The sequence below is a fragment of the Harpia harpyja genome, chromosome 10 (genome assembly GCF_026419915.1).
Source record: "Harpia harpyja isolate bHarHar1 chromosome 10, bHarHar1 primary haplotype, whole genome shotgun sequence".
NCBI classification, from domain to species: domain Eukaryota; kingdom Metazoa; phylum Chordata; class Aves; order Accipitriformes; family Accipitridae; genus Harpia; species Harpia harpyja.
In genome coordinates this window covers 29,037,818-29,054,094 of record NC_068949.1, presented here as the reverse complement: position 1 = coordinate 29,054,094, position 16,277 = coordinate 29,037,818, and the positions used below count along the sequence as shown (strand labels likewise).

Here is a 16,277-nt window from a genome sequence, read left to right as displayed (position 1 = left end):
TTTACCAAAAAGGGGGCATAACATCATAAAGTAATAGTAAGTGGAAACAGAATCTGGCCCTGAGAGACCTGGTATACATTTAAACAGTAATCAGAAAATAAAGTGCATGTGAAATGATAGTTATAAAAATATGACTGGAGAGTGCTACACCACTTTCTTATGCCATAGTCTTAGCAAAGCCTCTGTGAGCCTGAACAGATTGTCATCTTCAGATAGATGTGCATTTATCTCTGACCCCTATGTTACTTGTTTCTGCATTGGAAATGAAGAGGAGGGTGGGTGGGCAAGGAAGCTGTTCTTTCAAAATATGTTCTTAGGAAAAAAAAAAATATCATCTCAGATTAGATTCTAACTTCTTATCTGTTTCTAGCTTTTCAAAGCATTCTCCTGCAGCTATTTGCTAAGCATCTGTGATGGTAATCTGTATTTCTTCAGCTGCAGGTATCTTTTGTTATCAGCTTTTTTATGTGTCTAGCTAATGCTCCCTTCTAGTGAATGTTACTTATTAGATCATAAATGTAATAATTATTGTTTACAGGCTAAAAAAAAAACCTCCACCAAGTCTACCACAAAGGGATTATGCTTCAGGTATGGCTGTATTAATGTAAATTTAAACTGCATGTCTGTGTATGTTTGATACCTATACACCTATTTCAGCTATACATTTCCTCATAATTTGTTTTTAATGAGAGAACAGGATACCGTTATCAACAACTCTGAAGGTAGTTCACACATCTGAAATGAGAGGCAAGCAAAACATGGCAAGTTGTCCCAGTATGAAGAAAGAGTAGCAAGTAGCTACTCCTTCAAATTCAGTATTTACCAGGGTTCTGCATGTAGGCTGCTCTAAAAACGGAGAATTCACATCCAGTCCCTCTCTGCCAGAAATTGTGATGTGAAAGTAAATACGGAAAAAATTGAACAAACGGATCATCACAGATTCAGAATCTTAATACTATTAATGCAACGATGATGTCATGAATTATCTTAGAGGTAGAACTATACTTACTTATACACCACTGCCCACAAACTAGGTCATGCCAATTTTACAAGTTAACAGCTATCTTGTTAAGGAAACAACAACATGAAAACTGAAGCAAAGAGGACGGAGTTTGCAATTTATCAGATAATTTTTCCATGTTTAACGTAAACTCTTGTAATTTGTGTGCTGTCTTGGAGATTTAACCAAGAAACAACAAAGTGCAAGGCCCAGAGGTCAGCGATAGTTCTGTTATGTAGAAATTGTTAGTCCTACTTCAAAATGAGATGCGTTGGCAGGACACTCTGGATAAAGGGCATGCTCTGCTGTTCAGACCATGTGCAGCTTGCCATTTTCTCATGCTTTTCCAACAGCTCCGAAACAATTTAAAAAACAAGCAAGCAGGCATTTAATTTACTGTTCAGTCCATTCCAGATGTGTTGCTCTGAACTGTTTAGGAAATTTTGACCACTCTTTTTTTTAACTGAATATGATAAGTATGGATTGAAAAAACAAACTAAGATAAACGTTTATGTTCGCTATTCCATATCCTTAAATAACTCTAATGTTTGGTTTAGAACATGCAGGCAATGAAGAGGAACAATGGTCAGATGATTTTGTAAGTACATATTTTGGGGTAGTAGGAGGTTACTGTAGCAACAAGTGAGCACAAGCAATAATAATAATAGAAGTTTATTTTTGAATCATCTACTTGTGGTTGAACTTAATACTACTGAAATGTTGTCTTATTTTTTACATCAGCATTATTTACAAGTAGCCACTGATTTTTAGCTACCTCAATTTTTTCTCCATTCAACTTAGAAGTACACTCAGAAGCACTGTCAGTGGTAGCCATGCATGCTAAGCTTTTTGGATAAGTAAGCGCATGGCATCAATTTGAGGGACTTCTCAAACTGAACAATAATTTCAGAAACCAGTAAGATCTTCTATTTAGGGGAGGGAGGGTGGGAGGGGTGAGGAGGGGAAACCACTTCTTAAAAATGAAAAACTTCTGGTAAGATTTTAGAGAATACTGGAATGAAGCAAGTCATGGTCATCAGCCATGTAAAGTAATGGTACAACTATCAGCCTGAAGTGACTAGTTTTCTTCTGGAGTTAGATCCTGAGTACCCTTTTAATAGGAGAGGAAGTGACAGGACACATCGAGTCACAGCTGGAACTAGGAAGGAACTGTCCTGTGAAGGGAAGCAAGCTGCTGGTCCATAATTTGAAGACTGAGCTGTTGGTGTGAAAGGACTCCTTGGAGATAGCAAGGAGGCAGGGAGCAGGGAGCTCTGGGGAGGAGCAGAAGGGGAGGCAGGCAGGACTGCCAATTTGTTTAGAGAGGGAGCAGTAAAAGTGGAGCATAATGTGTCCTTTTAAGGATACAGTCTTGTAATTTAGTTAATTGTACTCCTGCAAGGATATCTGTGTCATACACTGCTATGAAGCCGTAAGTATGTTATGAGATTAGAAATGGCAAGTTCTGTCTTTCTAGGACAGTGATTATGAAAATCCAGATGACCACTCTGACTCTGAGATGTATGTGGTCCCAAGTGAAGAGAATCCTGATGACAGCTATGAGCCGCCTCCAAGTGAGCAGGAGAAGAAGAAGATTCCCTCCGCATTCCCTATTTCTAGGGGTGAATACGCAGGTAGTTATGGAATAGTTGACTATGTCAGCTTGATAATTGCTTATTTATCAGTACCAGAAGAGAAGTACCCTCAAATGGACTAACCTGTCCTTTCCTCAAGAGTTTGCTTTTAATTCTGACAATCAGGTCTTCAGCTTTCAGGGGTATGATTTGTTATTACAGCATCAAACAGGTTAGTATTGCTGGTAGTGATGTTTAGAGTTTAAATATAATGTGTCATAGAGGCTTTGATAGACATGTACTAACTACAAAATTCAAGCAAAGGTATGGGAGATATCACTAACTTGGCCCCAGATTCATCCACGTATTTTAATGCAGGAATTCGTATTAAAGATTAAGCACATAAGACTAGACAGGTTCCTTCTTAATCTTTTCTGTATCTCAAATCATTATTCCAAAAGCAGTAAAACAGAGGACAAAGCAGCCCAAATATTCACTCCGTATTGTCCTTCAAGACTGGAGGATAAATATCCTGAAAAACAGGACAGGATCAAGATTTTATTTACATCAGTCCAGCATAAAAGCATTTTTTCTTCCTGTTTTGATTCTTTTCAACCATGGGCAGATCGCACTGAACTAAATGGAAGTTAGCTTCAGTTAGATGAAGATTTGAGCCATGGGGAAAAGAAACATTGGCACGATGCCTGTTTTCAGTTTTGTATGATACAAGACTTACTGGTTATAGAATAATCATCAAAGTGCTAAAATGCCACATATGTACTCATAGAAGTTCATCAGCACTTCACCTACGTGTTCTTTGAAAAGGGGAGGAGTTTTAAAAATGACACACCAAAGGACCTGGCATAATTTCTGTTTCAGTCCCACCCTTTGTGCCGTGTAACAGTTGTCTTTTTTTCATGTGTCAGATATGTTTTTTCTCACTTCCTAACACCAAAGTTCATACTAGCACAGGATATACTAACTAATGGACTATACCACCGAGCCACCACCTTTTCCCCAAGGAGTTAAACAGTCGTTCATACAACAGTCAGTGTCTAAGCACCCTCTGCAGCCTGATACAGAGGACTACGTTGCTACCCTAGATGATCAAATAGGACCAGTTTGCACACAAGTCTCAACATCAGGACCAGCATACACTCAGGTCTGCCTTTTGACCTGAGCTGCAGCCACAGTAAAGACTTGTTTGCACAGGTAGTAGAAGATGGTCCAGAGGCTAATGTGTAATTTTTACTAAAACTGTTGTTTTCTTCCATATTGAAAGACAACCGCACCAGTCACCAGCAGCTTCCTCCCATCAACAAACCTCTCCCAAGTACGGCTAGTCCAGCCATGTCCAGACCAAAGAAACCATCCGTGCCATCCCTACCACTGCCACCTCCTGCTGCAAAACCAAAAGTACCACCGAAGCCTAAGGAGTGTAGTGATGATGAGGTAATGTTTATAGATATACTTGTTTTGACAGTTTAAATGACTGATGACCCTGCGCCAATCGTGAGATAGACTACACAGCAATGCTGTGGCCTGGTCCCTTTCTTAGTCTCTATGGTACCAGTCATTTTGTACATCACAAGCAGTGACCTGCAAGTACCATGCCGATTCCTAGGGGATATCTGCCTACTTCAAGTATCAAGGAGGCTCTTTAGACCACAGAATAGTTTCTGCTCATTCATAACAAGCTGCAGGGGAAAGAGCAATCTCAAAGGCTACCCCAGGACCAAAGGCAAGGGAGGGCTTTTATCCACCAGTCTAGAACTGGAGTAATTTGGTAAAGGGTTTTCAGTCTTGGGGAATCCCATCCACATAGGATGATAAATGTCTGAAATAGCAGTCACTGTGAAATGGCAACTATTGTAAACTGCTGCCAGGGCTTCAATCCCAGCAGTTTGTTGATATGATGGAGGTTTAACTGGTAGATTTTTGTCCTGTGTTTCTCATAGGATAATTACATTGTGCCAGTGGACAATGACGACGATAACTATATTGAACCCACAGAAAGCAGCATGTCACTACCTACAAGACGTGAGTTTTAGTCATTTAAGCTAATAATTATTGCCTTGTTAGAAACAACAGTGGAAAAAATGGATCAAATTTATGTCTATTTCTAGGGTTCAAAGAGTGCAGGTGCAGCTATTAAAGAGAACTCAGCCTGAAAAAAGGCAGTTGGCTCCTTTGGCCCATGACAAGGCCAAGGAAAATTATTTTTAACTTTATTGGAAGCCATGTTTAATTCTGGCCTCTCTCGCTCAGCTGTTTCAAAGTCCAGCCCTTGTACAGCCAGGAAGCTTTTTGTGGTATGTCATCTCCCTCCTCATCCAAGGGAGCCACAGCATTAAAATCCTTTGTTTGCTGAAGGGCGTCAAGAGAAGAACAAGCCTTTTTAGATTTTCAGTAGATAAAGACAGACTTTGATTCATATTTTTTTTTTTACCTCACTATTTGAAGTATATTTAGCTGGAGAGTGAAACTACTACAGTCCAAAGGTAAAAAGTAAACAGAGAAGGGTATGTAGGTCTGCTCTCTGACATTACTGACAGTATCAAACCTATTCAGCAAGGCATGAACACTGAATAATGTTTCCCTTTTAAAATTAGAGTTGCTTTCTGCCTCACTTGGTTCGTTCAAGGTTACACAAAAAGGCTATCACTTGGACCACCTTAGTATTTGTTCTTATTGTAAAAATGCTACTTTGTTAGTTTTTAATACATATATGTATAAATATAAATATATGTGTGTATATACACACATATGCACAAGTATATATGTATATGAATAAAATATGTTTTTAGCTTCTGTGAACAGAGTTATGAAGACAACAAAGTCAGCCGCCACTAATTCTCCAAAGCCTTCTCTTACTTCTGATATGCAAGGTATGTGAAGTTTGTATCACTGTTAAAATTATCTAAGACTGAGGAATATTAAATTACACTTGATGTATTCACAACACAAACCATATGACATACTTCAGTAAAACAAAAATATGTTGCCCTTTAGGTTTTTCTGTGTTGTAGCAGTTGGTTTGCCTAGCTTGAATAGTAAGTCTGTATTGAACATGAATAAAACTAGAACAAGTCATTTGCCCCAAACTAATTTATTTTCAGTCTTTTGCTGTAGTGGAGGAACACAAATGGATTGATACAGCAAGAACAATTACAGGACTCAGTACGTTAGTAATCCCATTTCACTATAGGAATCAAGACTCAATAGTTTAAAACCACATCAAGATTCAACCTTAAAGAAATTCTGCATAGGCTGATGTTTTGCATGTCCTGTGATAACAGTGTTTACATTTAATTTCTATAAAGAGCAATTTATTAGGAAAAAGAAACAAAAGCAGAAGCAAATAACAGGAATCCTATTTGCTTTTGTAAGTGCAGATATACTTGCTTAATCTTCCTTAGCTGTGCTAACTCTGAGTTGTTTTGCATCCTCATCATCTCATTAATTGCTTGGAATGTAACTTTTGCAGGCTGATCACACAGTTCTTTAAAGGTCTTTGCATATTCATTAGCAATGTGTTTAGCTTTCGAGTTGAAAACTACAAAAGTTTTTTTTCTGAATGACTTAAGATTTTGTGAGTTACTTTTCAGACATCTTAAAATGCCTTTTTCCATCTTAGCCTTTCTATAAATCAGTGTCGAGCAACAACCAGCTCCTGACAGGTGTTACTAAAAAAATAAAACATCTCCCCCTGGTGGGAACTTGGACCCTTTTCAGTGCAATAAAAGCCATGAAGCCTGTCATGAAATTTGTTGAAATATATGATTCAATTTTCATTGAAGAAACTGGACATACATAAGGATGCTGGTGGTTTTGGCTTTTAATATCTGTGCATTAAAATACACCAGTGGGACAGAGCTCAGGGATGGATGCTGGCCATGCAAATGAGCCAGCTTGTATTTATGATTCACCTGATCTCTTCTCCCTGAGAGTCAAGGAAAGGCTAAATGCTACCACAGGTGTGATAACACATCTTTTCCAAACTGCCCTAGGTTTGCACAACACAAGCATTCATCTTTCTTTGGGGGGAGGCGGGGAAGGTTGTTGGGTGGGGGAAAGGTTCATTAATACAGTGACTGTTTATCAGACCTCCTAGGACTTTTCCTGAAGTTCCCACTAGAAGATCAGGGGTGTAGCTACCCCAGGGTTTTGGAGGCAGAATCAAGCTCTGAGCAGATTCTCCAAGTTATTTCTCTAGAGGCCGAAGTACAACTGATACAAATTCTGATCAGTTTTTCTGGTAACTGACAGTATATTTTTGCTAACCAAAGAACATATTTTTTTCCTCCCTGTCCTATAGAAGTCTACGAGGTTCCTGAAGAAGAGGTAAAGCCTTTCTGTAGTTTGACTCGCACTGCCCTCAGGCAGGGCACAAATGTGATTGTAAAAAAAGATGATCAGTCTTTCAAAGGGGAAAAATGGGAACAAATCTCTGTCTGCACTTAAAACTTTCTGACGCTTCCTTCACAGAAAAGCTGCCAAACCAATTCAAAAGGTCTGCAGAATAGAGTAAATGGGAAGGGGCTGAAGTTTCCCAGTCCTGTGCGATAGTGATCCGGTCTAGGAAGCAGCAGCCTAAGGGAATGCTTTCCGGAAGCAGAACTGCAGCAAAGGAGCAATGACAGTTCTGACACAGTAATTTTCTTTCCACTTGCTGGTACTGACATGACATATGGCCAAACCAGTGTGCTCAGGGCTTCACAGATTTACTGGTGGTGACTTCTTGCCTCTCCTGTCCTAGTGCAGATTACCAGGCAGAGTTCTACTAGAAATAACTACTATAAATAACTAGAAATAACGCAAAGATAAGATATTGCTATGATAACATAAATAGGATCATACAAATGTATTTTATGAAATCAAAAAGTGACCAAATAATTCAGTGCATTTTCTCTTACAGGAAAAACCATCACCACCACCAGTAACCAGGTAACCCATTGCTATGAATGTTTGTGCATTATTTAAAACTTGTCAGAAAATGTATTTTCTCATCTAGATACTATATGTTTGATAATTCTCTCTCTAGAAGATACAGATATAGTAATTCTCTCTCTTTAGATTATGTACACAAAGCTTGTCGTCCATTTCTATGTTAATTTCAATAACCCAAACATACCACATATTAAAAGGAAATACCTCTTAAGGGTACTTTTTAGAATTTTGAGGGCATAGGGGATGAGAAAGAGAGGTTGCCTTTCTATTCACTACTGTTATGTATAATTTTCCTTTTTAATCCATGTTTTATTACTAGGTTCACTAAGCCACTTCCATCTACGCCTGCTCAGAATACTGAGCACTCCCACGTGCACAGCATGACCAGAGAGTCACCTAAGCTGGATACTTCCAGGTGAGTCAACAGCAGCTTATATCAATAGGAAACATTAGCAGAGACAAAATTTTTTTCATCTGTATTGTGTAGCCTTCAGACAATAAGCAGTTGTCAGGACACAAAAATAGCTAGGGATGTTGGACAAGGTGAGAATTTAAAGTTCTTATTTCCTTGTGAACTTAAGTATTCAAGCCAGTTTGTCAAATGGGTACTACTATCTGGAATACCCCTTTAGGGATCCAGCGCAGGGGTAAAACATCTCTGCAAGCCAGTTTAAAGTCCTATTACCCACCTCTGCACCTTGCAAATGAAATGTTTTTGCAGGGGATGGGTCACAGGATTGCTTGTAAAGAAACTGGACACAGTAAATCCAGGATTTATATTCCAAGTCTCTGGAGGTAAAGAGGCAAAGGAGACTTGAGTATGCAGCCTGTTTCACTCCTGTGTCCCCAGAAGTGTAGGAAGCTGCTTTGGAACCACTGTCTCGTATCTAGGACATCACACTACAAAATAGGCCATATGCCCCAGGAAGAGCAGGTGGCATCCACAACACTGTGTGTGTTACGGTGTTCAGTGAGGTCTTGGGCACAGTTGCAGGGGACCTGAGGTCCAGGACAGAAGCTCTTCTAGAGTAGTTCCACACTAAGGGCACAGCATCACCACAACCACTGCAGCAGTGCATAGCTGCAATTAAATCCATTTACTGCAGACCTCCTCCTCTCTAGATCTTGAAATGCATATCTGAGCCAAGCAATTAAATAAGTAAATCCTACTCATCTTAACTTATTGTATATATTTTCCAGAAATATTTTGCCTCTTCCCAGAAATCGTCTTCATCTGAAAGCAGTAAGTAATTAATGTGCCACTATAAAAGAATGTGTTAAACTTAGGCTGTTCTGTGTTTTATATATATAAATAGATAGATGCTTTTTATTATCTGGATTAAATAACAGAAGCAGATGACTCTGAATGTCAGATTGATCTAATATTGTAATTGTGGCTATTAATCTTTTGGACAAAAGAGGTACATTGGACATCTGCATTGATCCAAGAAAAACTTCAAATGTTTTAAGGGATATATGTCTCAGTCCACAAAAATAATTTCTTATACTAAAAAATACCAGTTGAACTCCAGGAACCTTACTTTCAGTAGCAATGGGCGATTTTGCCCAATCTGAAGCATCTTCCTTGAGCCTCATTCCTCTCAGATGATGAATGATTAATACTTTCTGAAAATTGAATACTTCTAAAATGTCACACTGGCTAGTCTGAGTAACCAGTATCACTAGAAAATGAAGTCTATGAAGGAGTAATTACAAGCTTTGGGTTCCTAAGGCTGTGTTTAAGTCATTCCTCCTCTTCCTCTACTCTTGTCCCCAGTCTGTCCCTGCCACTGTGCTGGAACAAAGGTCTTCTGAAGCAAACTACTTGGAAACTTGTCTAACTGCAACAAATGGGCAAAAGCAAATACATAAAAGGTTCTTTTTCAGCTAGATTAGTTCCATAAATTGTTCTGTACCATAGCTCTACTAACAGTTGTGCCAGCACAAGAAGGGGTACATATGAGGAGCAAACTACCAAGAAAGAGGATGACAGTAACTGCATCAGCATCTGTGCCAAAAGCTATGTGCATCAAACTCTGTCCCAGCCCAATGCTCTGAATTGTCCTTAAGAAATAACCAGTCTACCAATAACCACATAGAGAAATTCAACACTTAAAATTAGGGATTTGGGGTCATACCATATCATTAGATGTTATGGTAACATAATGCAGGTGGTATAAGAACATCTTATGGTCTTACTTTTGATCCTTAATTTCTAGATACACCAAGTGGGAGGGGGGGGGTTGCACGCCTCTACATACAACAGCAGCAGTGTTTTAGTTGCCCTTCCACCTCATCACAAGATTCTTCCAATTTAGATCTGTATCCTGCAAGATGCTGAACAATTCCTGAGTGGTGCCAAGTTCAGGATTTCTCTTTTATGAAATGGTTTGATTTCTCAGCTTTTCCTACCAATATAAGATTAGGAAAAAAATGCTTCTGACGGGAGAATGTTGGACAGAAATTCCACTCTCTGATCAGCACTATCAAGAATACTCCTGCTTCAGAACAGACTCGAGTGCCATATTGCAGCTGAAACCTCTCCATTAATTCATTCTCAGAGCTTACCTCTGAGATGGGTATCGTCCTAGCTTTGCAGAGAATCAAGAGAGACTATTGTTTTGCTGAGGCCACACACTGAGTTAGTTACAGCACCAAGGACGGAGCTCCCAAACACTCATCTGTACTATGGGTGTATTCAGCTCCTGGGTACCCAGGAGTTACCCAGTTTGGCACAAAAGTCAGCCTAGGAAAGAGTTACCCAGCATAGTCCAAATTTTTCTCTCTTTGCTTGTTGTGTAAGTGGCCAGCCCTTACAGTTTTAAAGAAAAACATGGTAATGAGCATCATGTCTGTCTAGTGCTGTGCCATGCCTTTTCACCCCTGACTATGCACATTGACAAAGCAAAACAGTAACTGAAACATCTGTTAAGTGCTCCTTCATTCAATCCATTCTCAACACTAACCAGCAGTGATCATCTTAACAGAACTGTAACCCTTGTTCCTCTCAAAGGCCTGGGCTCACTGGGAGAAAAAGTTCTCCACGTCTCACTCCCTCAACTGTTGGATGATGGATTACACCTCTCCAACCAGAGAATGGATGCATCTGTGACCACCATTAGTGAAAAGCCATTAACCTGGTGGATGAAGATGGACAAATTAATAACTGGTGCCTCTTTGAAAGGTACTTATTATATGGGAGTCCGATTCCCTAAAAGGCAAGAAGTGGGAGCCAAACAAAAGCATCTGCAAAAGAAGCCAGGAAATGAGTTGGATTGCTTCAATTCTAGTGTGGTGAAGATAGTCTACTCAGTATCCTCCATTCGGTGGAAGATGTGTTCATTATATTCAAATCTGCTGCAAAATTTCTGCTTTCCAGCTCAGAAATGAAACATGAACCAAAAGGTCTCGCTGTAAAATTCAGGGCCAGTTTTCTCAATACTACAAGCAATTTCAAGGCTATTGGAATGTTCGAAATTAGATCGACGTTTGCTAAAATTTTTCAAATGCTGTCATAAAAGCTGATGAAAAGTATTCTGGATATTATATGCATTCTGTACAAATATTTCTTTAAACATTACTACAGATTACCAAGACTGGACTATTTATTTATGTACTTCCCATTTAATAATAATTCCTTTTTTAATTGCTTCTTATCAAATCTAACGTGTTTTTCCATTACAGGACCATGAAGCAAACAATAATGGCGAAAGTAAGTATTCTGTACTGAAAACATGGCAATATGAGAGGGATTCATCGTCAGTATGTCACTGTTTACCTTACTATAGCATGTAGTGGAGGTGGTCAGTGTAAATTTTATCTGTAACAGTCAGCAATAGGCAAGAAATATTACTGAACTGTTTTCTGGTATAATCAGAGTGAAAACATGTTAAGACAAAAATTAAACCAATGGATATTTTTTACTTTTATTACATTAACGCTGAAATGGTAGTGAGGAAAATCCACTGTTCAGATACAGCTAATATTGCATACTAAATATGTTGTTTGCATCTCTAGATCATAGCTTCAATAACACACAAGAATCCAGATTTCCCACTGGAGCAGCTCCATCTCCGTTACCAAGGGGCCTGTGAGTAAAAAATAATAAAACTACTTCTTTGATGGGGTGGGGTTAATAGGTGTATTAGGAGCTAACTCCTATCTTTGCCTATGGCAGTCAGAATTCAGGAGCAATTTTTATTGCTGTTCACGAAAGATATCCTGACTAGGTAAAGGCAAGCTATTATTTTGTTATTTCTGGAGGAATACTGTTTGTATGCCAGTGGCATGGCCCTTCACTGCCTGCCACTGATGGCAGATGCTGGCTGGCTTGCTTAATTTAGTCACATGCTGCAGCAATAGCATGTGCATGCCTATAAATGCAGAAAGTTGTGGGTTTTGTTAAAACTTTTCTGCCCCGTCCAAGTTGTCCTCTTAAGTATTGGACAGAGTGTAGCTTCCTTGCTTATCATAAGTACCTTTCTGGAGTACCCACATTGCATCTAATACCCTTATTCCTTCTTTAGTCTCTTCCCCCCCCAACTGCTACAGCTATCCAATAAGGAGACGCATCCCATCTTGGCCAGAAGTATCTTGCGAATCAATGAACCTGATGCTTAGTTGCTAAATGAATTCATGTATCTGTTAAGTAACCATACTCCTTTTTTTCTTTTTCCTCCAAACTGCAGAAAGAAAACTTCTAATGCAGTAAATTCACCAGTAAGTTGACTTGTAATTGCGTAACCAAATGATAATTTTACAGGTGATTTTTAATTTATTGTAAAACTTAATTTTATCATGAGTTTGGGTATAACATAAATGCATAAAAAGAATAGGGGGGAGTTAGAAAGGAAATATTTGGGTGCCATTATCTGAACTAAGCAGCAGTGAGAAAGCTCAAGTAGAAAAATATTTGATTAAAGGGATGTTTGGATTCAATACTTTAGGATGTAACAATAAACACAGTGCAAGAACTGAATAAAATGAGAAATTCATAGGAACACAGGCCATTCAGAAGTATTCCCTAAAAAATACAGGGCTGCATATGGGGAACATAGACTTACTGTAAGAGCGATAGCTCAAGAAAGATGTGGGATTTTACCAGAATTTGTCAGAGGTTTTTCAGTAAATGTTTCATCATTACAAAAATATCCCACAACCTCTTGTGGGAGAAAGTGAGAGAACTGGTTGAAACTTTCAAAGAAATTCATTTGAAAAATGTTTCAAAACTGACAGTTTATCATCATTGTTTCAAAATGAAAAAAAAAAAATTGAAACTGGAAGGTTGGGCGAGTTTTTACTGTGAGCTAAACTGACAGTTTAACTTTTGGTAAAAAGAAATGTGCTCAGACATTTGTGAGCATAGCTTGACAAAGATGAAAATATTCAAATTTTGATTTGCAAGTATTTGGGATGGACTCTTCATTTTTTAACTTGAGATAAGAATGAACCATTTGTTACACCCTAAATTTACTGATGGGAGTTAAAAAAAAAAAAAAAAGGCACACATCTCTAGATTTTACTTTTGTCCATCTATTTAAATACCCAAACTGGGATTCTTTCCAAATCTACTTTGCAAAATCCCAAGCTTCAAGGTCATACAACTAGAGGCTCTTCACAGGGTGGCCATGTCCCTACCTCCTAATCCCTCCAGGATGCTGTCAATTCTGAATGTAAACTAGTTCACAAAAGTATAAAAAGATAAACACTTGCTGTACAAGTGACATGCCATTTAATATTTGGTTTCCTTCTGTTTTATTGCAGAAACCATGTTTACCTTCCAGAGAGACCTTAACTGTAAATGAAGGTAAATTATCTCCACTACTGTGAAAAAGTTGACATTTATCAGAATTTAATTTTCTTTTTATTAAAAACATGAAACACCACCACATTCAATTTATTCTAGGTTTTGAGGGGGGTTTGGTTTTAGCAGTTTCGAACTGGATCTGGCCAGCCTTAGCTGCAGTGAATATCATTGTTCTCTAAAAGCAGTCACAGTAAAACTACTGAGGTTACTGGCAGGGTAACATACGACAAAATGGACCAGCAACATGCCATATAGTCCTCAAAGTGGAGAAGGGGAAAGGGAGGCAAAGCATGAGCGCATCATTCTGAACTCGGCCCGAACCACCTCACACAGAGTGGACTCCTGGCAAGAGCCAGTCCCTCGCACAGGCAGAAAATGCATCTTGCCTCTGTACAAGGCAGGACCTCCTCCAGGCTAAAACTCAGCAGGAGCTGCTCTCTAACACAAGGGTAAGATGCAGCCAGCCAGCCGCACCTCCTCCGGCTGAGCTCTTGTAGGCCGCCTGCCCCAGCGTCCTCCCCCGTGTCACACAGCTTGCCTTTCAGAAGGCGAGCGTCCTACTGAGCTCCTACAGGCATTCACAGTGCAGCTATTTGCCTAGAAATTTGGTGGTATGCCACTAGCTAATAAAGCAAGCAGCAGGACGGCAAGCTGCCATGTAAGGAAAAACCCCAAAAGTCCTAATAATAAAAGCAGCTCTCCTTCAACGACTGGGACTCTTATCTGGGACAATATATTTCTGAAGAAATCTTGACTCTACAATTTGTTTTCCCAAACTACAGAAAAACCTACAGCAGCAGAACGACGACGAGGTTCCAGCCAAGAGCTTCCACTTCCACCCCTTCCAAGTGGTGCCCAAAAGTAAAATCCCTTTTCATCATGTTTTGAGTATTTCAATGCATCAGCTCCTACTGCTTGGTCTGAACACAGCTGTGAGAAGTTCAAAGAGGAGCATTGTTTTCTCTGTAGCCTTCTGTTGCTTTTTGAAAGTCGTTTCTTGAAGGCTCACAGTAGCAAAAAATAAAACATGGCAAATGTATCCAAATACTATAACCACCACCAAAAAGCATGGGAGGATATAATCTCTAATTAGGTGATGGAGATTTAAACCAGATGTTTAAATTTCTAATTGTCAGTACTAGTGGGATATGATTTTTTTAAATACCTGTATCTGGCCCTTATTTCTCAAAGGACAAATGGGTAAGATGGAATGCATTCCACCACTGCATGCTTCAAATACACAATTTTAATATTTTCAGAACTGGTTAGATCTCCTCAGACCCTTCTGTAATCTCTTGATATTTATTTCAGGCCTTTGCTCCAAAAGTCCTCAATTCTGCCAAGTAAGTATAATTCAGATTTTGAATTAAAATGTGATTAACTTGTAATTTCAAATTAATCTTTGAATTAAGATTATTTCAAGATGCATGCATATTCATTAGTTTGGAATTAACATTTGCCTCTAATGCATTCAAACAGGAGATCAAGTATCCAGGGGCTTAGCTCAGCTAGTAAAATTAAGGGAGTATGTCAGGATTGTTGTATAAATTGATGGAAACTGGGTGCTTTGTTCCCATTTGTGACTACTGGAAATTTCTACCAAAGGCAGTTTGGGCCAGTTCCCATCATAAAGATTCCATCAATCTTCCTTGCCACAGAAGAACCCTAAATATGACATTTCTGGGCTGTTCCCGGCTTCTGTTGCGTAGAAGCCAGACAGATTATTATTGCATCCGGCAATTTATTCTTTCTCTACAGGGCAAAAAAAAAGAAGGTATTTTTATAATGGCAAACACTAAAGCTCTTCTGTAAGTAATACTTTCAAAGAGGGACTTTGTTTCAGTTCACAGCTAAAAACAAATTAGGTAATGTGAACTCTCTGCACAGAAGTGTAAATTAGATCTAACATTTTTCTAGTCCCTTGTTAGCAGACACTTGTCTGACCTTCCTACAAGCCCTTTTCTGCCCATATTTCAGTCTGAACATATCTTTCATGCTGTAAATGGATGATGCACATAGAAATCTGCGTGTGGTGTAGCTTAAGCTTATATGCTGTTACTAGTACTTCTCTCTATTTCCTGCAAATGTTTGCTTGATGTATGTTGCAATTACATCTCCTATGCTGTGGAAGTGTAATAATGGGTCATAGTCATGCAATAGGCTGATGCTCTCAAGTTTGTTTGCTCCTGTTGCCCAACTGACATGCTTCAACTTGTAGCATAATTTCTTACTAAAGTATAACTATTCTTTGAGGTCATCTGGTGCTAAATGATGCTCTGATTAGTAAACTTTAACACACTCTTATTCTGTGCCAGGTCCAATAACAACTTAATCACAGATACAATTGGTCCCAATCACTAATGTCCCTTCAGCATAACCTGCCATCTCTTCCTTGTCACCATACAAGCCTAGTGCTAACTTTCATCTTCATAAAAAGTACTAATTTCCCATATGGCACAGTATCAAATGTTCTACTCAAGTCCAGAGTAAGTACACTACCATATTCCCTCTTTGTAGCACTCTGTTAGTTAATGAAAGAGCTATAACACTTCATCGGCTTGGGTGAATTTCAGACTTTCTCTTGCTAGTTGTACCTTTACCTCAAAATCTTCATGTTCTTTCTTTCCTTCAAATTCTCTCCTAGGGCCTTGTGTTCTGTGGAGTCTGTAGTTGCTGAGGTCACTTTTTCCACTTTAAGTATAGCAGTTATGTTTGGTATTCTTTAATCATATGGTACTACCCTGACTTGAAATTTATTTAAAATAATTGTTACTAGTCCTAGAGTTTCATGTGCCAGTTCTTAAAATTTCTGGGATAAAGATTATCTGAGCCCACCAGTCTAATTGTACTAAGCTATTTGAGTTTTGCTTCCAATTTGGTTATGGAAAATTCTGTTTCTGTACCAGAACTACTATTGGTTTAGTACCTAGATTATCTTTAAAATCAA

At 38.8% G+C, this 16,277-nt stretch overlaps 1 protein-coding gene across 4 annotated transcripts in view; it reads left to right on the top strand.

The window, feature by feature from the left end:
• The window catches only part of BLNK (B cell linker), a 103,003-nt gene that overhangs the window by 78,501 nt on the left and 8,225 nt on the right, over positions 1 to 16,277 (top strand). For all 4 annotated transcript variants that reach the window (XM_052798281.1, XM_052798280.1, XM_052798282.1 and 1 more), the window contains 16 exons: positions 539 to 588; positions 1,558 to 1,598; positions 2,478 to 2,634; positions 3,857 to 4,026; positions 4,533 to 4,614; positions 5,382 to 5,462; positions 6,893 to 6,918; positions 7,493 to 7,521; positions 7,844 to 7,939; positions 8,725 to 8,767; positions 11,209 to 11,236; positions 11,542 to 11,614; positions 12,213 to 12,243; positions 13,288 to 13,330; positions 14,113 to 14,191; positions 14,642 to 14,673. In XM_052798281.1, the coding sequence (XP_052654241.1) occupies positions 539 to 588; positions 1,558 to 1,598; positions 2,478 to 2,634; positions 3,857 to 4,026; positions 4,533 to 4,614; positions 5,382 to 5,462; positions 6,893 to 6,918; positions 7,493 to 7,521; positions 7,844 to 7,939; positions 8,725 to 8,767; positions 11,209 to 11,236; positions 11,542 to 11,614; positions 12,213 to 12,243; positions 13,288 to 13,330; positions 14,113 to 14,191; positions 14,642 to 14,673 (1,061 nt within the window). The remainder of the gene's footprint in view (positions 1 to 538; positions 589 to 1,557; positions 1,599 to 2,477; positions 2,635 to 3,856; positions 4,027 to 4,532; positions 4,615 to 5,381; positions 5,463 to 6,892; positions 6,919 to 7,492; positions 7,522 to 7,843; positions 7,940 to 8,724; positions 8,768 to 11,208; positions 11,237 to 11,541; positions 11,615 to 12,212; positions 12,244 to 13,287; positions 13,331 to 14,112; positions 14,192 to 14,641; positions 14,674 to 16,277) is intronic.